The 24657-nt window shown below is 41.5% G+C and overlaps 1 protein-coding gene across 1 annotated transcript; it reads left to right on the top strand.

Moving 5' to 3' along the window:
- The first annotated feature begins 751 nt into the window (after nucleotides 1-751).
- On the top strand, nucleotides 752-20825 carry ext2 (exostosin glycosyltransferase 2). Its single transcript, XM_053422943.1, has 15 exons — nucleotides 752-845; nucleotides 1729-2071; nucleotides 2181-2404; nucleotides 2922-3011; nucleotides 3847-3963; nucleotides 4162-4357; nucleotides 4556-4695; nucleotides 4786-4879; nucleotides 10063-10194; nucleotides 13377-13566; nucleotides 16461-16627; nucleotides 17241-17384; nucleotides 17801-17929; nucleotides 18615-18697; nucleotides 19510-20825. The coding sequence occupies exons 2-15, from the start codon at nucleotides 1757-1759 to the stop codon at nucleotides 19646-19648; spliced, it is 2160 nt and encodes a 719-aa protein (XP_053278918.1). The 5' UTR covers nucleotides 752-845; nucleotides 1729-1756; the 3' UTR covers nucleotides 19649-20825.
- Nucleotides 20826-24657: the final 3832 nt, after the last annotated feature.

The raw sequence follows: 24657 nt of genomic DNA, 5'->3' as shown, positions 1-24657 counted from the left end.
ATCGAAGGCAAATCTGATCTGTATTTGGCACTGAAAAAAATGTGGCCCCTTATTGCCCAAGAAGCAACCACAATTGCATCATCATTTTCTTTTGGAATTTGTTTTTTTCAAAATCCATTAGAAGTTCTGTATTTCTCAGTGTGGCTGAAATTGCAACAACTTTGAAGCATCTCCACCACAGATGAGGAAGTCTAGGTTTCTTTGTTTATCTCAGTAGAGGAAGTGGATTGTTAACAAAGAGCACCTGGTCTCCTTGATTAGTTTTTTTTTTTTTAAGTATCTCATTCTGAGGATGCACTGATTTTTGACAGTTGATTTATTCCAGGAACTCAGAACTGATTTCAATCTGTTCAAGATCTTGTATGTAAATGAAGTTTGATGATTTTCTGCAGGTATTTAAGTTGGTGGGTAGTTTTCATTCATTCATAGGGTCACACTCTCATAACATGCTCTAATATTTATACCATATAGAGTTTGTGTGTATCTCTCTGTATGTTTTTCTATATTATATGATATTACAATTTCGTCGTACCTGATTATGATGACAATAGAGATACTGAATATATATTTTGTCCCAACTCGTTTTATATACCCAAAAGTCAAATCCTTCAAGACGTACATCTCTGTTCTTACCCCAGTAGACTGTATATATAATATTATATAATTTTATATATTATTATATTTAAACACAGCCTGTGGTAAATCATGTTTAGTTCACCTCCACTGCCACCAGAGGGAAGCAAAGGATCCTCATCCTGACATACCCACAGGACGGACACAAAGAAGAATGACTTCCGTAAATCACTGAGCCGTTTCCTGGGGTGCTAATGTTAGCTTGAAGCTGGGTTGGTATTAAAAAATGTGTTATTTAGTGTCGCTTGTTTTCATATCGCGTCTCGTTGAACCTCTCGGAAGGGACGACATTCCTGTAACGTTAGACAAAGACTCGTTTCCTTTCATTTGACAGCGGTAGATAACGAAAGGTGGTGAGCTAAGCTAGCATGAATGTTTACGCCTCTGCCTCAGCTAAAGGTTGCGTTAGCCGAGTTAGCTCCCTAGTTAATTCAGGTGAAATCATTGTGATCTTTGTAACGATAGTAAATCTTGACAGATGAGTTTTATAACCGCGTCACGGTGAATATATTTGGTGTGTTGACACTGACTTGGGATCAGTTACTAAGATGTTTGTTATCTGTATAACTGACTAGGCTTATCGCTGATGTTAATGAAATATATAAATGGGTGTTAATCTAAAATATTGCAACGCAGTCTTGACAGATAAATAATGAGATGTTGTGGGACCTGTGTGTAACCTTACTCTGGATCATCGTGACACACGCAGATTGTGTGTTTAATATGTTCGGCTACGTAAACCACTGATTAGCTCATAAACTTTTGCTGCCTACATGAAAAACGATTATTTTTCGTCATCGATGTATCTCCCGATTATGTTCTCGATTGATCAATAATCCTTGTGTCTCAGACTCCTCAGATATTGGGTTGTCCGATCTAGAGTTTAGAACCTAAAGATATTCAGTAAATGACATTGTACGAGAAAGAAAAACATTGTGTTCTTACATTTATGATGTAGAACAAGACAAAGAGACATTAGTCATGCTGAAAAAACATTAGTCAGTTATCAACCTAGATGCAGTTTAGTTTTCTAATTGTTGCAGCTCCAGTGTAAACAGTGAATGGCTTTGACTGATCAGATGCTTGTCTTCACAGTGGCTGGTTGGACAGAGAGGTGTCAGGCATGTATGCCTCTGGGAAATACAGCTCGCGGGGCCCAGCTCTTATCCCCCGGATGAAAACCAAGCATCGCATCTACTACATCATCCTCTTCTCTGTGGTGTTGCTCGGATTAATTGCCACTGGGATGTTTCAGTTCTGGCCCCACTCCATTGAATCCACAGCTGACTGGACGCTGGACAAACGCAGCGTCCACGACGCGCCTCTGGTCCGTCTCCCTTCCTCCAGTCCCATTCCGGAGAGGGGGGACCTCAGCTGTCGCATGCACACCTGTTTTGATGTCTACAGGTGTGGCTACAACCCCAAGAATAGAATCAAGGTAACCGCATTTTAAAGCCATCCTCTCTAAGTGTTTCCCGTCAATATTTCATGATGTTCCTTTTTTTTGTTTAAATTATAAACCATTGTGGACGTGGTTTTCTTTGTAGGTGTACATTTACCCTCTGCAGCGGTTTGTGGATGAATTGGGGGTTCCCATCAGCAACACTGGACTGTCACGAGAATACAATGACCTGCTTAGTGCCATCTCTGATAGTGATTTCTACACTGATGACGTGACCAGGGCCTGTCTCTTCATCCCATCAACCGATGTGCTGAATCAGAATTCCCTGCGAATCCGAGAGACTGCCCAGGCTCTGGCGATGCTACCTAGGTACATGTTTAGTTACAGTCATTAAAAATAAGTTAGTTTAGTTTTAATCATGCTGTTTAACTGCTTTGACACAACCTCCTCGTGAACCTGTTTCTCAAATTTAACTCATATGTGTTATTGTCATTGTTGTAAAAATGTAAATGTGTGTTTTTAATTCCCAAAAGATTGATCAAGGTCACTTAACCATTTTTTATTGTGTAGGATAGCAAATAACAAATATCTTTTAACTATTAAACAATGGGTTGATTAACTGTGTTTTCCTAAAATATCAGAAATATTGACAATTTCATCTCACAAGAGCCCAAAATGTTGTCACTTGTAGGAGAATCCCTTTTTCAAAGGGATTTTAATATAAAGCAGTGTTTAATTAAGAAAAACAACTAACCAGGGAATGTTAATATTTTTGATTAATAATTACTTTGAATATTAACTGATTAGCAAAACTGCAATCATATATTTTCTGTTAATTGTTCTGTTTAATCATTCATCTATCATTCTTGTGTGTGTGTTTTGGCAGATGGGACAAAGGAATGAATCACCTGCTTTTCAACATGTTACCAGGAGGCCCCCCAGACTACAATACTGCCCTGGATGTGCCCAGAGACAGGTAGTTTTAAATACAGCTTAAAAGTCATCTTAGAATTTTAAGAATGGTTAATTATTACCTGATAATTATCTTATTAAATCTGAGATTACCAATAATATGAGACTTCACCAATTATAAAGTACTTGTTAACCTTGTGTGGATAAGTGCTATAGAATTCAAGTTTTACTATTATTTCTTATTTGATATTCTGTTTACAGGACAGATGAACTTTTATACAGCTATGAATTATGCAGCCTTAAGAAGCATTTACCATACTGCCAGCAACTGTTCAAATGTATAGAATATTAATGTGAGGAAGATGAAAGAGATATTTAAAATACAATATTTCCTGGGGGCCTTGAGGATACGTTTCAAATGTGGTTGTGTTTACCAGCAAAGAGCCCATGTGTCTCAAGATGTTCTATAGGCTGATGATTGAGGGTGAAGGAGCGTTGGTTTAGGAGCATGCAGCCTTGAGACAATGAACACTATCTTTAGCTGTAAGGAATTTCCTGGGCTCATCCAGCTGGAGTCCATTTGTGATGGAGCCTCATCAGAACCAGGTGTGTGACTAACAGTGTGTTTCCATTTTATATTCTCCTCGCCTGAGAATGGAACCGAGTCCGAAATACGTTTTGTCATCTAGTGGACTAACCAGTGATGAATGAAGCAGGTCACCGAGCCAAGTGTGTTGCCACTTCATGTTTCACATCGGCATAGTTGGTGGCAAAAGTGCTCACGGGGAGCAAAACAACTAATTCACCTATTTGTATTTCAAAGTGTGTTCCCGTAGCTCGTCGCTGTTGAAATCCCCAGTGTGTCGAAGCATTATTACAATCAGGTCCATTTGTTTCAGAGCGCTGCTGGCTGGAGGTGGGTTCTCGACATGGACCTACAGACAAGGTTATGATGTCAGCATCCCAGTTTACAGCCCACTTTCTGCAGATGTCGAGCTGCCTGAGAGACAGCCTGGGTGAGCACATCTCACATGTGGACTCTCATATTTTTTTGTCATGATCAAATAACTTTATTCCAGTCATAATCCAAGATATTTATAGTGCTTCAAAATATACATAATTGTGGTTAATATCTTTTTATGATAGGTCTGATAAAGGAATTACTTCATCATGGTATCGACAAAAATAAATTGTGTGCGTCTTCATTCTCCCAGGCCACGGCGCTACTTTATTCTATCTTCTCAAACTGCCATCCACCGAGAGTACCGCGCTGAACTGGAGCGCTTGAAGGAAGAAAATGGAGAAGCGTTGCTCCTCCTGGACAAATGTAGCAACCTCTCCCAGGGCGCCGCCTCTGCACGAAAGCGCTGCTACAAGGGGCAGGCGTATGACTACCCACAGATCCTGCAGGTAGGAAACATAACTATCCTAACCAATCAAGATAGAAATTACCCCCCTGGAACTAGATCTAGGATATTGATGTCAAAATCCAGTTTATGTTCCATTACCAGTGACTGTTTCGAGTGACAATGGTCAAGTGTAACCTCCTTTTAGTTTCTCTGTACAATGCATAATCAAATGGCTCATTTCATCCCTGTGTTTCTACAGGAGTCTTCATTCTGTGTGGTGTTGCGGGGGGCACGTTTGGGTCAGGCTGCCCTCAGTGACGTGCTTCAGGCCGGCTGTGTCCCTGTCATCCTGGCAGACTCCTACATCCTACCATTCTCTGAAGTACTTGACTGGAAAAGGTCTGAATAAGTCCCGGAACAGTTAAAGTTAAGCAGTTTGAAAGACGGCCATTTTTTGTTCACTGATCTAATGTTTCTTTCTCTGCACAGGGCATCTGTGGTTATTCCAGAGGAGAAGCTGTCAGAGATGTACACCATCCTCAAGAGTATTCCTCACAGACAAGTTGAAGAAATGCAGAGACAGGTAACAGTCACAAGGTTTTAACTGAAGAGAACATATCTCAGCCAAATGTATTCAAAGGGCCTCATATTTAGCTGCACTTGGAGAGCTCAGATTGACATGGTGGTCCAAGGTGCTCTCGCTGTGGTTGGAGAACTTGCATGTTGTGTCTAAGATGCTTGTACCTTAACCAACCAACCAGACAAGTTTATGGAAGCCGAAACAAATGTGTTGTGCGACAGACAGGAATTTGGATTCCATCCTAGCTCGGTGCCGATTTTCAAAAAGCTTTCAGAAGACTCAGCCATGTTGATATTTGCTGGAGTGTAATGCACACAAGACGGCTGATACTCCCTTCCCATTTGATATTTACATTGAACCACAATAAACAAAAGTGAAAGCAGCTAGAAGAGAAGTACACCATTTCAGCTGCTCTTCATTCTCTTGTATCAACTCTGGTCCATTTACCAATTAGACTGGCCAAACAGACATTCTATGCCAATGGCTCAGAGACGGGCTCGGGGTTGGATTACTCCAGACAAGCTGAAAAACACAGCTCGCTCTTGGGGCGGGGGTGGTGGTGTTGGGTTGGGTGGGGGGTGTCCTGCTGTGTAGAGCTCACAGCTATCACAGATCTGATATTATTTAGTTATCCACTGGTCACAGTGGTCCTCTGCCTGTGCTGAAGTGGCTCAGATGGACAGAATTGTTTGCAATATGATTCTTCTTTTGAGACATTTCCCTAGTTTGATGATACTAATGGTGAATCACTATCTACAGTTTACATTTACAATGTCTGTAGTTATGCTCCTCTTTTGTCAATATTTTCATCTACTGCCAACAACGATATAAGATTTTAGCAAAACAATGGTGAAGTGATATTTTGTTGACAGACTTTTATATCTTATTATCGTTATTTAAAAATATAAAAAATCCTGTCCATCTTGTTGTAAATAGAAACACATAACTTAGGCACTTCTATCATATTTTTCTATTCATATCTCACCTTTAACATGAAGAAAATCTCAGACCCTCTGATTGGATGATTGACGCACAGCCAGACAAACCCCAGGTAAAGGACTGTAACCTCGGTTGGTAAATCTGACAGAACTGACAGTCGAATTCAAACTAAAAAGCTCTGGCTGTATTTGGTGTGGAGCTACACACCTTTAACCTGGTTCCAGTGTAAACCCCTGGATCCTCCCACCACATCTGGATGAGCAGATTCCAGGTCCAGTTTTGGATTGGTGGAGTCCTCAGCCTCTAGTCCAGGGCTGCCCGCCATCCATTTAGAAAAAGAAATTTATATAAAAAAAAAAGTTTACAGCCAAAATTGATTTAATTTTTTCACATTAAAAGCTGAAAGGATCGTTGGAGAGGCTAAACAAAGCACTGTTAACAGTGCTTAATAATTTTTTTGAAATATAGCAGATTTTGGATGAACACTCCAAATTCTGCCAGGTTAGGTTTGGTTGTGACATTTGTTTTAAGGCAAAGTTCCTGAGTACAGGCTGTTATGTTTTTCTTAGTGGAGAGGCATCTTAACAAATGGTGATACATTTAAAAAGGATGAAGGGAGAAAGAATATGAAGTTTCAGTTCAGTCCCATGGAGAAATGACAGGGTTATTGAACTGTCTTCTTTCCTCCTTCCGTAATAAACACAAATATTTCACTGTTTACCAGAATATAGAGCACAACTTTCTGTATCCCTGTTTAGACACAAACTACTTTTTATCAAGATACACTGTTTTATCTTTAAGGTGCATTTAATTTCTCTTCTACTTTGGCCGGAGATTTTCCACAGCCATATTTTCTCCTCTTGGATTCTTTACAATTACAACAAAGAGTCTGATTTCTTAAAGTAGATTTGATAGCAAACCTAAACAACGAGTTCTCTTTTTGATCTGGTTGAACTGATGTATTTCATTAGTTTCACCAGCAGATGGCTCAACAGATTTAGCTTTCACAGTGTGTGTGTCTTCGTTCTCATGTTCTGTGACTTTTGTGCCTTACAGGCAATGCAAACTTACCTCAGAGGAAACAACTCTGAATTTGATCAAACTTAATTTTATTTTTGCTTTTAAGTATAGATTGACGTTTTTCAACTTAAATTATTTGTTTAATAGCCAAAGGACTGAGTTGATATTAATTAAATAAAAAGCTGCTCCTATAAATTAGGCAATATTGAAAGTTTTGGTGATTTGGTTCTCAAATTAATAATTGAATACATTATCTAGATATACTTATTCAGTTATCTATATAGCTGAAAAAGTAAGATCATATTTGAATAGGTGACTGCTCAGCCTCCATCAGTAGACTGGTTTCAGACAGCAAAGCTCATTTTCAAATTTAAAATTATGTAATAGCATCCATTTAAGACACTTTCTGAAAGGCCACATACTAAAAAGCTGTGAAATGTCAAAAGTGCTTAAGTGAGACCACTGAACCCATGTTTGTGTCTCCCATGAGTCTTGTTTGGGTCATACCCTCCAAATAGGTCACATGCATTACAAACCTTTATTAGATTAGCATAATTAAATAAATGCACTTATTGAATTAGAATATATAAGATGGTAAGAGGGAGTTCTTTGATTTTAAGATTGACTGTTCATCCTTTGTTCTGCCGTTGACTTCAGCTTCAACTTGACAACAAGCGTTTTGTTTTAGACTGTTGATCCATGTCCTCCAAGCTTTGTTGTCACTTCTCATACTTGTACAGTCTGTGAAGCCTCTGCAGCTCCTCACCGTGCAGAACAGTACGCTGGCTACCGCTGATTTATAGAAGTCTGTCTGCTCCCTCCCTTACATGCTGTGTGCTTTTTCTTCAGTCGTCTTTTTATGTGCTCCCTCATACGGAACTAAACCATCAGTCAGGATGATGACAGGTGTCAGTTGCTTTCTGGTCTGTCAACAGTGTAACAGTTATTGTTGCTTAATCTAGCCTATCTTGAGTTGCAAATTTGATTTCTTAGAGCAAATCCGCACATCTTTGAGTTATTTAAACTAAACAGCCTATAAGATAAGGGCTGGAAGTTAAAGGGAAATCTTAAGTATAATGGTTGAACAGGAGAAAACAAAATACAGTCCCATGGTGAGCCTTAGTCTTACTCTGCAGAAACTGTAGGGCCTCACAAACTAAGATCAACCATTGGGGGAGTCTGTAATCCAGCAAGCAATCGGTCTCACTAGTACAAAGACTGTAATCTCACATGTAACCTGCTGCGAAAGCTGTGGTTGTCAGGCCTGCGTCTCTTTATTTTAGACTGATTTACACCTGGGAGATCAGGTAATTTATATATAAATGTGTGTGCATGTGTGGAAATGTTTTGATCACAGTCGGAAGCAAAGTGCTAATAAATCTCGTGCAAAACAATATTCCCAGCCAGCAGCTCGTATGATTGAAGCAGACGTGGTTTCACTGCTGGTTTTGATTTTGTTGAAAACACTAATGATTGCCTGGTTGTGTCCGCAGCTCACTGACTGCCAGCTATGGTCTACGGGTTGAATCTTATGTCAGGGACTTGACAATTTGCACTGAGTTAAACAAAGTGATGCAGACAACTGGAATGACCTGTGTTAATTATTTCTAATAACAAAAGAGCTGCTGGGGAACTCCTCTAAACTATACAGAATTGAGAAGATAATTCTGCTTTAAACAAGCGTTCAATTGGATGGAGATTTGACTTACAGAGGAATATATTTTGGACCTGAGTCGTGTGATTATTATTTATTGTTTTTATTATTTCTCAATATTTGTAAAAAAGGCTATAGTTACAATTTCCTCTTTTGCAATGCTGTCTCTTCTTCGCCACTCATAAAAATTCCTGCAGGCGTTGGGAGCAGGCGGAGGGAGCTGTGACGGGCCCTCAGGCCAGCACAGTTTGCTTTCTGCCTCCCCCCAGACGGAAAAGAAACTTTCATCACTGGCTGATTTATGGGCCGTTGGGATTCCCCCTTGAGATTAGAAAGTCTTTTTGGAGTTTCTCCTCATCCGCTCTGTTTCTGTGTTGTTGTACAGCGCCAATGCCTCATCACATTCACAGACATTGGTAAAATTGTCACATGTTGTTCACGTGCCTCAGAGGACTGTCTTTGTTAAACAAAGAGCACACACATTAGCTAATAATACATTTTTGGTGCATTTAAATAACCAGACCAGATACAAGTACGGCTTCGAACTTCATGAACAAACTCTCACATCTTCATATCCTCTGCCTTGGAACTGTGGGCCGTCGAGGAGCTGGAGGGGTGGGGTCGGGTCAGGGTAGCGTGGTGCCTCCTGGCAGGAGTCAGTGTTGTTTAAAGCTTCATTCACTCTCATAGGGTTTTTTTCGCCTGTCAACTGTCCCTTGAAGTTTCTTGATAGTGCAAGGGCCTGTAGGGAGAAGGAGGATTGACATGTGTATTGCAATCAGTCACACTACTCTAAATTGATCTGTTCATTGTACCTTTAATATATTAAACAGTCATAAGAGAGAGTTCATGGACCCTATATGTAGAATCTTCAGTTTGTTCCGTTGATACCTCCTCACCTTCCCGCCTCTCTATATTTCCGCCGTGAGACGATCTAACCCACAGGTTTCTGTTCTCATGCTCGTTGTCTTGGCTGACAGAACAGTTGGAGATGAGTATTCCAGCAGTCTGTGTGATAACATTAAGATGTGGGTCAAGAGTTCACTTATCATTTAGGTCTGCTTTGCACATCAGAAGTCTGTTGAAATAAAACAGACCCAGTCACAAGAGTTTCACAGGAGATGTTGAAGAGCATGAGGCTGGAGAGGGTTGCAAAACGCTCTTGAATGACGTGGACAAGGGAGGGAAACCTGGATTTTACAGTTATGATTTCACGCTGGTGTTATCTTCTGCCATGCGACAGCCAACAAATGAGAAAAGTGGGAATAACAGGACAAGAACTGTTATATAAGCAGTAACATGTTCATGAAATGCTATCTTGTCTCCAAATGTGTCCAGATGGCCGCATTCGTATCCAAAGTACCTAAGATTCATATATAGATAGTGGGAGAAGGTTCGACACATACATGCATGTTTATTTTTTATTCACATCTATATTGTAACTGCAAAGTGACCCTCTCTTAATGACGAATAGCAAGCTTATGTTTATATAGTACATGTTTTTGTAAATGTGCTGTACAAATGTTTTGTATTTGCTCTTATTTTTCCATTCTTGTTTTCCATTTGCCCACAGGCCCGCTGGTTCTGGCAGGCCTACTTCAGCTCCATGAAGGCTATTGGCTTGACAACCCTCCAGATCATCAATGACCGTATCTACCCCTATGCTGCACGCACTTATGAGCAGTGGAACAATCCACCTGTGGTGGTACGTCACTGTCTACACTTGATGTCTATTTTAGTTTTTAAGCATTGGTTAAGAATATCTTATTATAACTGTGTCCATGGTTTTCCTGCTTTGTGTCTCAGAAGAATCTTTTATTTATGTAGGCCCTTTCAACAGACAGCTATATATCTTCTATACAGTCTATGCTCTGCTGTGCTGAACCAGTCAGTTGTATTCCTAGATTGTTTTTTATTGCAGACACATGAACAACACCCCTCCACAACGGAGCTTTGACCATACAGATGTTCACAGGGCCACATAAGCTTCCGAAATCGAAGCCTCTGTGGCGGAGTGACAGTAGAGGCCTTCCTGCTTTCTGGAACGCCACACATGCAGCACTTCATAGTTCGGTATACACCCAGCGAGTTCTGAGCCATTTTGTGTCAGCACTTCTGCACCAGGAGGATGCCTCTGCTGTGGTGAAAAATAAGTTCCTGCATGTCTGAGTCATTGTGTTCATAGAGAGTAGGCTGGATGTGAAGAATGGTGTGTGTGTTAAGCATCCCTGTGGTTGTGGGAGATTGTGCCTGCAGACAGCTTGGCTGTGCGACCATCTCTCAGGGGTTGTTAATCAGCCGGGTCTGATCCCCAGTCTCCTCTGTGCTCAGCATATATGGAGCAGAGGCATACTATGATGAGATGATGTATAATAGTGTTTTGCATATGTGCAACGTATGTCTACAAGTATCCTGGTATAAGCAGATGCACTGAAATGCTGGCATTAGAAAGGTGGCGGTCACAAACAAGCAGCGCTCTGAAGGGTGTTTGCAGATGTTCTCAATTTACGCTTTGCTCAGATCTGTACAGTAATTCAGGACTGAGAGGTTGTCGGTCAAGCAGCTGCTAACTCTTCTGACCATATCTGTTTTCCTCTGAGCAGGTAGCTTGTTAATCAGCAGCTACACTTATGACATTACCCACTTATGTCAAAGGTTTTGTCCAACGCCCAGTCCAATCGATCAGTATCACTCGGGTCTTACGGTCTGTCCAGACCAAGAGGACGTTAATTATGTCAGGCTACATACCTTTGTCCATTCCTCCCTGAGATGCGAGATGAAGTGTTTTCTCAATGGCCTCGGTGAATGGATGGTGAGAAGAACTTGCAAAGAGCACTAAATAAATCAGGCAGACATTTTCCCCCTCTCCTCCTGTAGTTCTTTAGGCTGGTAATTGAAAGCACATTTCCTGGGATTGCTGGTGCCTTCAGAGGGGGTTTCAGAACAAGGGACAGGCTGCTTTTGTGAGGATTTGTTGGTAGAGGGCAAACTTGTTTGAATTGAGGAGTTCAGACTTTCACATTTGCCACAGATTCCAAACATTTTATGATGATTGGCGCCTGGGCATATGAAAGCCTGACTTAGTCACTATATTGTTTAAAAGTTATTTTACAATCTTTAAATGTCATTTAGTTTGGACTCTTTTCTCCTGCTCAAGTGTTTGGCTGAGTCTATCAGCAGAAAGCCGTTCAATCACCCAAAATCAAAGCTGTGAGCAGCACAAGCAGGTTTCAGGCTTGATAAAGCTGAGAGAAGTCCCCTCTTCATCCGATTTGAGCAGAACCTGATGTGCATGTTCAGGAAATGGAGCGAAATGTTATCAATGAGTTGAATCAAGATTGCTTAAAATTGGGTTGTCGCGATAACTGATACTTCGGCCCCAAGTTGATGCCAAAAGTCTTAAAACGTCACGGTATGGTTCTTTATGTGGCAACTATTGTATCATTCAGCCATAAATTTAAAGATTATCTCCGCCGACATTATTAAAACTGAGAAATAGATATGATGCAATTGATCATTTTATCTTGTCATTTTACCTTTGTTCGAGTGTCTTAGATTAATGAACCACTCAAGCATTTCAAAAACCAAATAAAAGGGTAAAGTATAAACACGTAACTCCCTCAGATCTGCTGGTGACATACTGAGCTGTGGTTTTCTTTTCATCTCATTCACACTGTTTGACAAATGGTTTAAGTGGCCTCTGCCTGTTTTATTCTGGTTTAATGTATCTGTGCTGGTTATATGTGTGAGTTTAATTATTTCCCCCCTCCACTTGAATAACAATGTGAGAACAGCCACAAGGAAGTTTCCACTTGCCAGTAAAGTGGATTTTTATTTGTGGAGGATTGACTGATGTTGTGAAATAGACGGTGTCTGTGTGTCTGTTGACACACTCGTGTTGATGCTGGGGAAGGAGCCACATAATCACTGTGTGGCCTCCTGGGACCAGAGGAGAAGCGGGTTTATATGGACTTCAAGAAGCCCACAGATTTACTGTGTTAGATATGCTCTCTTTGCTTCTCTCAGACTGATTGAACCTTTCTGTCGTGTTTGAAGTCTATCACGTGAAGCCTCATGCTCCTTCATATACTCTTAGGGGAGCACATGCTTGTAAATGAAATGCATGATAGGTTTTCTTTTTTGAAGTTGAGAAAAAAACCTTGGTTAAAAATAAAAAAGTTATTGTTGCAATATTCTTACCATAAGACTCAAAGTTGTCTCTTTAGGTGTCACTTTATTCCAACTGACTTAAACATTTAAAGTTTAGGATCCAGCACACAAAGCATTAGAAAACCATCCTGTGGCTTCCTTCATTTAACAGCGTCGCTTGATCTAAGCCGGAGTCAGAGCCGCTCCGAGGATTTACAGGCCGTTTTAATGGGGAAGCAGTGAAAGAGAAGCCAAGTTCCACACTCATGATAGACGGCCACTATTCACAATCTGACAAACTGCACTCCTCTCTCCCCTTCCTATTTCACCCACATCCCAGAGGAGGTTCACCTTCATAACAGCAGTAGATACATGAGCCCAGCCAACCTGTCTTGCTTGCAGACTCCCACTCTGTCTTTTTGTCTTCTGTCCTGCAGCTTCTGTTGGGTTTTCTTTGGCGTTCTTACAGAAAGTTTTTGACGTTCTCTGCTCTGCCTCTCTTACCCCTTGAGAGACATATTGAATGATTCTTGCTCCCTTAATAAAAACCATCATCTAGTAATGACTGCTTGTGATCTCACTGTCCAGAGAAACATAATTATAGTGCATTGGAAAACATGACAGACAGGACTGATAAAGTAGAAATGAAGCTACTGACGCTAGCTTTACTCTAGAAAAGAAAAAGGTGTTTGTTGCTTAAACAGTTTGGCTTTTTTCTTTTCTTTCTTCCTTGTGTAGAAGTGGTCCAGTGTGAACAGTCCTCTGTTCCTCCCACTGATCCCACCAAGGGCCCCGGGGTTCACAGCAGTGGTGCTGACCTACGATCGTGTTGAGAGTCTGTTCCGGGTCATCACTGAAATCTCCAAGGTACCTAGCTTGGCAAAGCTGCTGGTGGTTTGGAATAACCAGAACAAGAGTCCTCCTGAGGGTGAGTACAACGGATCCTCATTGAAAACAGGACAGTTGATGAAACTAGACAAATTATTGACAGTTATGAGTTAATTGCTTAAAACAATAAATCCATCCTTTGGTGAAGGCTTTTATTTAAATATTTTTATAGTAAGGTCCTGTCATTGTAGAGCTGCACACAACACATTTATTCACTGACTAAAAACCACATAATTGTGTCTTTTCAGGCAGAAAATATTTGTGTGTATTTTCATACATGAGCGGGGAAGTGAGATCTGATCCCAAGTGGTCACTTAACATGTAGAGTGGCATTCTAATGTCAGGTGTGAACTGGACTTTTTTTTTTTTCTATGATGCACAATCCATTCCCAGTTGCCACAGCCATCAAGGGCAATTTTGGGATCAGTATCTTGCCGACTTCAGAATGCAAAATGGGGGAGTGGGGAATCAGCTCTTTCTACCTCCTGAGTCACAGCTGCTCATTTTTGTTCAGACTTTGTCTGTACAGGCACAGGCAGACATATTGTCAGATTCCAATCCTGATCCCAGGAGTAATATGTGTAACCTGTATTTTTATAGCTGCCAATCTATCCCTGTTTTTCCTTTCATTACTGCTAGTTTGTAGTTTTAGACTTCTTTGGTTGAGGCCAATTAGAGATGTGTCATTGCAAACTCATAGAAGTCGTTATTTATTGCATCTTGCACTGTAATTATTTGCCCTAATATGGCAGTTAAGTATACAACAGCTTATCGTGCCTCATACTTTAACTCAGACAAGGATGGCTCAGGACCAGGAAGTAAAGTGACCCTGCTGCTGTAAGAGTTGACTAATGTCATGAAGTAGTGAGGTGACTTTGAAGTGCCCCCTTATGGCTCTGAGTTGCCTTTTCATTATCGGCATCTGTGGCGCCTGGCTTAAGCTTTGTGACCCATTAGAATTAACAAGTGGCCATTGACAGGTTAGTCCAATATGAAGGCAGGTTTCTTCCCCAGCCGCAGTAAGCCTTGATCCGATGTGCTCATAGGCTCAGTGTGTGTATTTTTATGAGATGTGGACCTTTTTCTTTTTGTCACAACACCATGTTTTGCTACAGAATTAAATGACCTCTGGTTTATCAAATTCTCTTAACCTGTTTTCAGTCTTTATCTCTCATACAGCAGCTGAGATAAACTGCCACACAGCTGCAGTAAATGCAGAAGACTTAGCCTGAAGGCCACAGCTTATTCTTCAGAAAATATAATTTCCTTGAATACAGGTTAAGAAGTCACAGAGGAATTAGCAAGTGTGTGCATTTTGACTCATGTCATTGTGGGGCTACGGTTCTAAAATTCAGATAATGACACATAATCGCTTCACTCCTACTGTCTCTTTCCAGCCTCGGAAATAAAAGAAGGGTTGACAGCAACATGGACTAAGTGAAAGAAGAAACTCTGGGTTTTTAACATAGCAGTTTTCCTGACAATAGCTTTTGACAGGAGACTTCAGACGTGGTTAGGAGGACCTGGAGCTCTTCTCATAGGCTGCCAGGCCCCAGTTACCCCGTTAATGAGTCGGACACATTCTGTGTGATCCGTCTGTGCCATAGTCCGTGCCATGGATCCTGCCCAAGATCTTTGAAACGCTCCCCTGAAGAGACACTTTGTTGATCTGCTTCATGAAGAATTGTAGTGTGGTTAGATTTGCACGTGCTTGAGGTTAGCATAGCGATACGAGTCAGTGAGTGAAGTTAAACTCCCAGAGCTCAGTTTTCCACTGCCAGGACACACTTCAAATATCTCTGTCAGTGGTAGATGACATCATAATTCCTCGCCCATCTAAAGACACCGAGAGTGGACACATTTATAATTTGGTTCAATCCCTAAAAATGAACATTACCCTAAAAATGTCCTACTCTATGTACTGTACGTATGTATGAAGGGCAGCCACTAACTAGTGTTTTCAATTAATTTATGTGAAGATATTCAAGATCAATTATGTGACTGAGGGACTAATGGTATTTCAGAAAATAGGAAAATACCCCAAAAATACCCAGAGCCAAGTTGATGTCCAGTGTTTCCCATTAATAACCAAGATGGTTGCGGCCCAGTCTAATTTATGTAATGATCTAATTTGTCCTGCCACACTGACTTAATTTTCATAGACAGCAATGTTCGAACTATTTCCCTTATGCTGAATAACAAATTATTTTGATAACAGAATAAAATATTCTATTAATATTTATTTTATAGCGTCAAGGGGCTGGTAACTGGTTTAAATGTCGATATTGCAAAATGCTGTAATAACTCCAATAGGACGTTACAATGCGATTAAGACACACTTTTTATTTTATATTTTAATCTGTGATAAAGATCAGTTTTATTTGTTGAGTTATTCGCTTTACATCCCTTTCTCGTTTTTTTCTAAAGTATTATATTGTATGAATACAAATTATTATTATTATTATTATTGTTGTAATAACATGTCTTCATGCTGTGACTAAGATCGGAATACTCCACGTTTTAATTTTTATTATTGCTTATTACCAGTATGACTTGATCCAGGTTCAGGTAATCAGAAAATGCTGTTTATTCGGTCACTTGTCTTGAGCAGGTTGATATCATCATGTTGCTGTCCATGTAATCATAGTCAGTTTCATAATGAGCCAAAAACCATCTCTCCCATAAAAACATGTGAGATCTCAAACCTAGAGTTTTTTGCACCGTTGCTTCGTTATAGATTACGTGCAGCGTCTTTGTTTCCCTCTCGCTGGCCAGAGAAGTCCTGTTTTTACCGTCCTCCTTTCTCATGCTTTGTTGTGGGAGAAGAAAACTGCTTGCTCCTCAATGTTCATCATTTTGCTTGAATATTTAATAATTAATCTGTATCTTTCTGCATAAAACTAGAGATTTGACGGTAGTCTTTTCTCCTGACAGAGTCTCTTTGGCCAAAGATCGGCGTTCCTCTCAAAGTCGTGCGAACCAAAGAGAACAAGCTGAGTAACCGCTTCTTCCCCTACGACGAGATCGAGACCGAAGCTGTGCTGGCTATCGACGATGACATCATCATGCTGACATCTGACGAGCTGCAGTTTGGCTACGAGGTGAGATTTTTTTTTAAAAAGCTGTTCAAACCCTTAACTGTTCCCTTATTTCCCTCATCTTTGGCAGGTATCACAGGCAGCCATTTCAAGTTGATCCCAGAGTTTAAAGTCGTTCAGGGAGATTACAGTCACACTCTCCGCTAGTTTGAGATGTGACTGCCTCCCGGATGGGTGTGTGTTTGATGTGTGAGGAATGATGACAGGTCGAGAGCTGATGCTTTCCATGCCCACATACCTGCCTGGACCCACTTAGACGGCACACTCACCTGAATCCATTTAGAAGCCGTTTAATAAAATTGTGCTCAGTTTAAGGATAATTACATGGAATTACAGGCAGGATAGAGAAGCTGTCTGTCTCACTAGATGACAGTAGAGGGGTCAGACTAGCTGCTGGTGTCGAGCCAGCCCAGATATTCCTTCAATCAAAAAGCTACTTTTATCCTCCCAAACTCTTTGAATCTCAGTTGGGATTTTTTTCTCTGACAGAAGAAATATTGTGAAATTGTATTGTTAAATACCATCAAAAAAAGTGTCTAATAATGTAAAGCATAATTTCTTACCATCAGTTTTCATCTGAAAATGTCTGACAGTCCTTCTTCTCATCTGCTCCCAGGTGTGGAGGGAGTTCCCCGACCGGCTGGTGGGTTACCCAGGCCGGCTGCACCTCTGGGACCATGAAATGGGGAAGTGGAAGTACGAGTCGGAGTGGACCAATGAGGTTTCCATGGTTCTAACTGGAGCGGCCTTCTATCACAAGGTAACTCAGGACTGAAACTAAAGTAACTGTGGCTGCTCTAGCTCTTCTCGCTGACACAAGTTGCCCTTATATCCTCATAAATGTTAGATCTATGGATTAGTAATAATTTGCACAGAATCACTTGTACAAAGGATTAGAGAATATCCTCGAGACCTTTTTGGGTAAACGTAGGATACCGAGCACGTAGATTAAAGTGATGGACGAGCCGAGTGTCACAGGAAGAGCAAGGTTATCTGACTTCTACTTAAAGGCTCCCACACTCATTTAAGTTCAAAGTAAACTCTTACTCAGCGGTTCCTCCTCCACACTCTAGGGTCATCAAACAGAGTCTGCATTATAGTGCACGACAAACCTGCAGGATATATTTATATGACCTCTCCTAATCCTCTCTTGTTTTTAATCTGTTTCGATTTCAGTACTTCAACTATTTGTACACATACAAGATGCCAGGAGACATCAAGAACTGGGTGGACGCTCACATGAACTGCGAAGATATTGCCATGAACTTCCTGGTGGCTAACATCACAGGCAAAGCCCCCATAAAGGTACATTCATAGCTCTGACCGGCCGGTGTGCTTTAAGCCTGTATGGAGGGGAGGCTGACGCAGCGGAACACCATCTCTGGGTCTGATCAGCTCGCACCCTTCGACTTCACGGCCTCTCCCCCTCCCCATCAGGGTACCCAGGTGCAGGGGCCTGAGCTAAAGCCCGGCCTTAACCTCCCTTATCTTGGTGTCACTCACGGGCACTCCCCCTCTGAGCGTGTTTTCCTAAGCTCACCGGGGCTCATGCACACCCTGCCATCAAAATCACCGCCCGCACCCGGGCTCCCACCTCCCTCCATATCTCAAACCGGTTCCTTTAGAAAACACACCACCCCACCCGATCTGTCCTCCTCCTCTCTGTGTCTCTCACTTTATTTTCCCCTCCACACAGACGCACATTCACAGGTCCAGATTGTTTGGGTGCAGGAATGTGTGAGGTTGCACATGTGATGGAGGAGAGACAGAGGAGAACCATATAGCATGTCTTTCTCTCCACCTCCAGCCTTATATCATTTTATTCACTGATGTGATATTTAGACATATTTCACTGCACGATGCTCAACAAAGGTTCTTGTAAGACGTCACAGATTAATTTAATCAGATGGGATGTTTTAGTTGCTTCTGTCTGGGCTGCTGAACTTTCACGAACAGTTTTAATGAGTGACTCTGTTCTGCTCCTGTTCAGGTGACTCCCAGGAAAAAGTTCAAGTGTCCTGAGTGCACTGCCATTGATGGACTGTCCCTGGATCAGACACACATGGTGGAGAGGTATACTGCTCACATTTACTTTTAGAAAAATCCATGAGGACTCGTGTCCCCATGGAGACAAAATGGAGGTCCACATTCTTAGAGACTTCTTTCTGAAAATTATTACTTGGTTTTAAGGTGATCTGGTATTTGTGATGGTTCAGGTTTGAGCGAGGGGTTGGGGAATGCAATGAGTGTCACCCACAGGAATAGTGAAATCAGTTTGTGTGTTAGTCAGTGTGTGAACAAATTGCAACTGGAAATAGCTTGTTGTTCTTCTTTTACCAGTAACTAAAGCATTGTTGTGTGCTTGTGGCACAGCTACCACTTTATATTGATATATAATATTCAGAATTTAAATAGTAAAATATTTGTAATTTTGTGAATGTGTTCTATAAATAATTTAATTATTAGTTTTATCAAATTTATTTTATTTTTAATTATAAAAAAATCCCAGTAAAATCAGTGTCTCACTGTAAAAAAAGGCTCTGTTCTTTTACCACTTTGACTCCAGTGCATAATCAGATAATAACAATCTTTGATTAGTGACAAAAAATATGCGTGAAACTAAAGTAATGTTATTTTTTAGAACCTACTATCAGTAAAATATGATTTAGTTTTTGTGAGATTTGTGAAAAAAGTAATCACACAAGATACTTGCCAGCGATAAATAAAATATAGAAATATATTCAAGTTAGGAAGGATTCCATAATAATTAAAAGCTACAGACAAATCCATGCAAATCGTCCGAAAGCATTTTAATTCAGAAGCTGACAAATAAACACATGTTTTTATCTTACTATTGAAATAACCAATTGTTTTTTAATCCTTAGATCCGAGTGCATCAACAAGTTTGCGTCAGTGTTTGGTACGATGCCTCTGAAGGTGGTGGAGCACCGCGCAGACCCAGTGCTCTACAAAGACGACTTCCCAGAGAAGCTCAAGAGCTTCCCCAACATCGGCAGCCTCTGACTAGCCACTAACAGATGCTTTGACCTGGACACTGCCTCAACACTCTGAGATCACCGTCACCATCGTCATCTGTTAATATCAAGACATCAGTACTCAGAGTGAAGCGGTGCATGTTCTGGTCTCCTCTCAGTTAAATGACTTTAACTACATGAAAACCTACAATGCAGAACGGTGAATTTAATATCTGAAATGACAGAGGACACTAAAGTCTGGGTTTGATGAGAAGTGTGATGAGAATAATTTGTCTATTAACCGTTAAAGTAACATTACACGACAGCACTACATTTCATGTTACAGAAACTGCTACTAGTAATATATATATATGTTTATGCTTCTTTCCTTTTTTTACTTCTTCTCAAACATTGACAAGGACCAGCTTCTTTTAGCTCTACTGTATAAAAGAAAAACCAACAAATCTCTAATATACATTGTAAATGATTGAATCACATATCTATATGTTGGCTTTAACTATTAGTCTTGTAAATGTGCTAACACACAGCATGGTGGCTAACGGATGATGTACACTTATTGTTTCTGTTTGACACAATAAGATTGGACTGACAAAGTTAACACCATGAATCTCTTGGAGAACTCTTTTTTTTTTTTTTAAATGATACTGAGCTACTGGGTCATCTTGAATTATTTTATACTGCCTGAGCAAACCTTTCTTCATATTTATAAAAATACAAGAAACGCAGTGGAGCGAACTGAAGCCTCCACTAAGTCATTTCATGGGTTGTGTGTGTGTGTGTGTGTGTGTGTATGAGCACAACACACGAGTAGAAGTAGTTTTATTGTCTGACGTTCATTTGACGACTTACTGTAATGTGAATAATAGACAACTACCACATCCACATTTCTCAAACCAGATATGTATAAACTGTTGTGTGCAGTGCTTTGGTGTTTTTTATTTTGTTTGTCTGTTTTTTTATTATTATTTTACCTGTTGTGCATCTTTCTGTTTTTTTATGTTTTCCTCTCTAGTTGTCCCAGCTCCAGTATTCAGGCTGTAACATTGTAACATTTAAGTCTCTTAAAAATGTTCACATGGTCTTTTATTTTCCTTTTTTATTACTTCATGAGGTCACCAAAATTGTTTTAAATTTTTTTGACTGAGTTTATGTATCTAAGTGTATATATAACTTTGATAAATAAAGACCCCTCTATGTCTACTATATCACAATGTTATTCCACACATGTGTAATTGAGGTGGGAAGAAGGTGAAGTTTTGTTCCTTTTTTCCTTTCTCTCTTTACTCCCAATCCGTGAGCGCCCAGATTCTCGACCCTCCGTGACACGGCCGGTCCACTGTTCCCCCGCAGCCGTCACCTGTTGTTAATATACGCGTCCTAATCCTCCCTGTTCAATGTCAGCAGTTCAAAAGGGCGCAGTTCGTATTTTTGTCAGCTTCAATTAGTGTGATACTCTTGTGGGCTCGGCGATCTCATTTCAGCACTCGTGTTCCTTCAAAGGGCCTGAAATGCAACAGGGATTCTACAACGTGACTGCAGGGATGACCCAATGTTCTGGCAGAGCGGGGCGCTGCAAATTGGGTGTGTTTTTCTAATACCGGCGGACAAGACTTTTCACGAGTTGTGGCCGAGCAGCGAGTTAAGATGGTGGTTTGAAAGGCTTTGTGGAAAGTGGAGACGACTTGAGTGAGCTCTAAATGCTGCTCGGTCGATACTCTTGATTTTCTTTTGTACGTTGTGGTAACAGTTGGTCCGCTGAAGAGCTGGAGGCCCCGAGCGTCACGAGTCCCCTGCAGGACATCGTCTGCTGTGTCTTCTGCTGCTTTAACCTCATCCACCATGTTCCACCTTCAGATCAAAGGATAAATAATGATTCCGAATAGAACTGCAATAACTTATTGTACTTTAATCACACACAAAATATAACACAAGCATGAGTAAATTCTTACACTCATTTTCAAAAGTCAGCTTGAAGCCACAAACACTTTAAAAAATTGAAACTCATAAGAATTACATGTCATGAGAAAATGTTCAAACACAACCTTTCGAAAACATAAAATTTACCATGTACCACCAGATTAACGAGAGCAAAGTGATAGAGCTCGACTGCTTGATAAATTGTCTCACAAAATAAAACATCTAATTAGTAATATATCCAAGAGTTATATCCAACACTTCATTGAGCATGCAGAGAAATGCACACAACGGCACACGTCATATTTATCTATTTACTCCCGTACTGACTGTCTGACTTCAGTAGTATTAGAAAATGAGCAAAGTGGCACAGATTCATTCAGGAAGAGGAGGCCTTTGATGTAAAGATGGTTCGGGGTCTTGATGGAGGATGACATGATTGTAAATTAACAATAAAATAAAACAACAGAAATACACAGAAAAGAGTGAAAACGGTCTATTGTGTAAAACCTGAGCTACCACACAGTCCACAGTAAACCGAGCAGGAGACAGACGGCCGTGTCTGTCCTGACACACAATACTGCAGTGCACATCCTCCACATGGCTGTGTTAATTAAAAAGCCTTCCCGGGCTGGCTGTACCTCGGAGGGGGGGGCTCCAGCTTTTGGCCCCTTGGACTTGGTGGAAGTGAGCAAAAGGAGAGACAGTGCGATGTGTGTGTGTTGAGGTGGGTGCTGGGGGGGGGGGGACTTTGAAAGCAGAGCCATGACAGCTGAGGGGGAAGCATGTGTGAGGCATGTTTGTTTTGCATTTACCCCTCGAGCGCAGCTGTGTGCACTGTCCTTTTCTCAGAACACCGGAACACAGCAGACGGCCTCACGACTCGCCCTGCGTCCAACCCCTCAGCTGGGGGGGGGGGGGGCCCTCTCTCACTTTAGAGACATGTGCTCTTTACTCCCGATTAATGCATGCGCCTGGGATTTGGAGCAGAGAGAAAAAAACTGCACGTGATTTGGACGACCCCGGGGTGATGTGCCCTGCTGACAGGTTATAGCCCCCCCCCCACCTCCGCTTCTTGTACCTGCTACACAAGGACGGTGAATGTGGTTCAGTTTAGCGAATTAGCAACGGTCGCTCTGCCTGAAGGTGTGTCGGGTTCACGTGTCAAAACCTAGAAGACCTTTGTTATGCTCCTGGCCTCGATCAGGCCTCACTAACAGAGGAAGAAGGAGCATTACGTCATCCGTTGAGCTCATCTGCTGTCTCTGTCACTGGAGGAGGGCGTCACCGAGGAGAACAAGCTTCACTGAATATTTAAATCATATGAGGAGGTGTTTTGTGCTCAGAGAGATGACACTCAGCTCTGGCTCCATTTAACCTCAACCTTGCACAAATAAACCCTGTTTGGATATCATGCATCATAACTGGTATGATACCAATATCCACCTTTAACTAAATGAATTTTTTCGAACATGACCTGATGAACTTTTTTGAGGTTCAAATTAGCTGTCGGGCCCCCGATGCCTCCACGTTCCCATCATGGACGGTGAGCGCTGCCCAGTTACAAGTGGCAGAAACCAGAGCATCAGAAACCAACTGGTTTACCTTTACTGGATTTCTAACTGATATTGAAGTTATAGGATAAACAAAAACAAACAAAAAAAAACTGATGTGCAGTGAGTCTGGCAGTTGGGGTCAAAGGTCAGCTGCCCACTGTGCCTGGTTTGTGATCAGGGCTTTCTAGTTCCTCAGCTGTAACATCATTCCTGCAGGAGTCCCCCGGCCTCTTCCTGTTGCCTCTCTCTCACAGACTCAACACCATCGATCAACATCCTCCAGATATGTCAGTGTACAGACAGAGAGGTGTGTGTGTGGTGAACAGAAGCAGTTTGGTTGCATCACATCTGCCTCTGAGATGTCATTAAAGCTCAGTATGGACCAGAGCTGCTACTCTCTGGTCGGAGGCCTCCTCTGTCTGGTTTTGACGCAGATCATGAAAGAAAAAAAGAGAAAGCCGTAGGACGCTGACCAGTGCTGCCATGAGCGTTTACCTGTCGGCCCGGCAGCCGGACCCAGTTGAGCCTCAGTCCAGTTAAAGGCTGCTGAACACTGACTTCCTTTCAGTGCTGCGAAGTGTCAACACACTGTGGAATCTCCACCAACCGCCTCTGTTTCAAAGGAGGCGGCTGGTGGTTTCGTCTGTTGTTTCTGGCGGTGTGTCTGACGGACTGGTGGGCACGTCTCTCTCTGGAGCTCCTGAGACTGGAGACGCACAGGGCACAGTCAGGTCCACTTCGGATTCTTGTCTCGCCGAAAACAGAGCTGGCTCTGTTTTGGAGGCTGGCGCTCCCAAGCTCCTCAGCCCCAAGAGCAGCAGGCCCGCTGTGCCCCTCTCACACCCCCCACCCCACACACTTCCTCCTCCATCCCTTCCTCCGTCGGTGCGGCAGGTGGATGCCTCCGTCTGACCACACTAAAGCAAACTGACTTCTAAAGGCCACAGAGGGGAGAAACACTTGTAACGTTCTCCAGTGAGTGAAACACACACCCAGAGGTGGTGGGTTCAGAGTTTGGAGATGTGACAGATATCAACAGTTTCTCTTTGCCTCAGCACCAGCGTGAAGTTTGTCTTTTACAATAACACACACATGGCAAAACTAAATTTGGATTTCAGGATTGGATGCTTAACTTTAGGTCGAATCAAACTAAGCAACAAAACGACAGGAGGGAAAAAAACACAGTAATACTCAAAACTTAAATAACACGGTCAGAATCAAACAGCACCTGAACAAAGAAACTACACTGACAATGAAAGCACTGTACAAAACTGAATTTCCTGTATTTTTAGCAAATAAGTGCATGGATTTGTCTAAAAACTTTTTCTAAACCTTTCTCTCCTTCGCTTATAATCAGTAATACACTGCAACATCTGTTATACAGTACAGCACCGCCTCCCACCAGGCTTTCCACCAAGAGAAACTTGGTAGTGCCGCGACACTTATCTTAACAAATCTCTTGTTCTTGTCTCTTGGAGTATTCTTCATCCATCCTCGTATTTGCATCATTATTTTATTGCAACATATATGAAGGTAGTCACTGTTGCCTTTCGAATCTTCTGTTTTT

This window comes from Pleuronectes platessa, chromosome 1 (genome assembly GCF_947347685.1).
Source record: "Pleuronectes platessa chromosome 1, fPlePla1.1, whole genome shotgun sequence".
Classification (NCBI taxonomy): domain Eukaryota; kingdom Metazoa; phylum Chordata; class Actinopteri; order Pleuronectiformes; family Pleuronectidae; genus Pleuronectes; species Pleuronectes platessa.
The sequence above is the reverse complement of the archived record's forward strand: the minus strand, read 5'-3'. Positions and strand labels throughout refer to the sequence as shown.

What these genes read in the sequence shown, in the direction of transcription:
- ext2 (XM_053422943.1), top strand. Translation starts at nt 1,757, where the DNA reads ATGTATGCCTCTGGGAAATACAGCTCGCGGGGCCCAGCTCTTATCCCC. An exon ending in ACCCCAAGAATAGAATCAAG is followed by an intron (nt 2,072 to 2,180) that starts GTAACCGCATTT and finishes TTTTCTTTGTAG; the next exon opens with GTGTACATTTACCCTCTGCA. An exon ending in GAGCGGCCTTCTATCACAAG is followed by an intron (nt 17,385 to 17,800) that starts GTAACTCAGGAC and finishes TTTCGATTTCAG; the next exon opens with TACTTCAACTATTTGTACAC.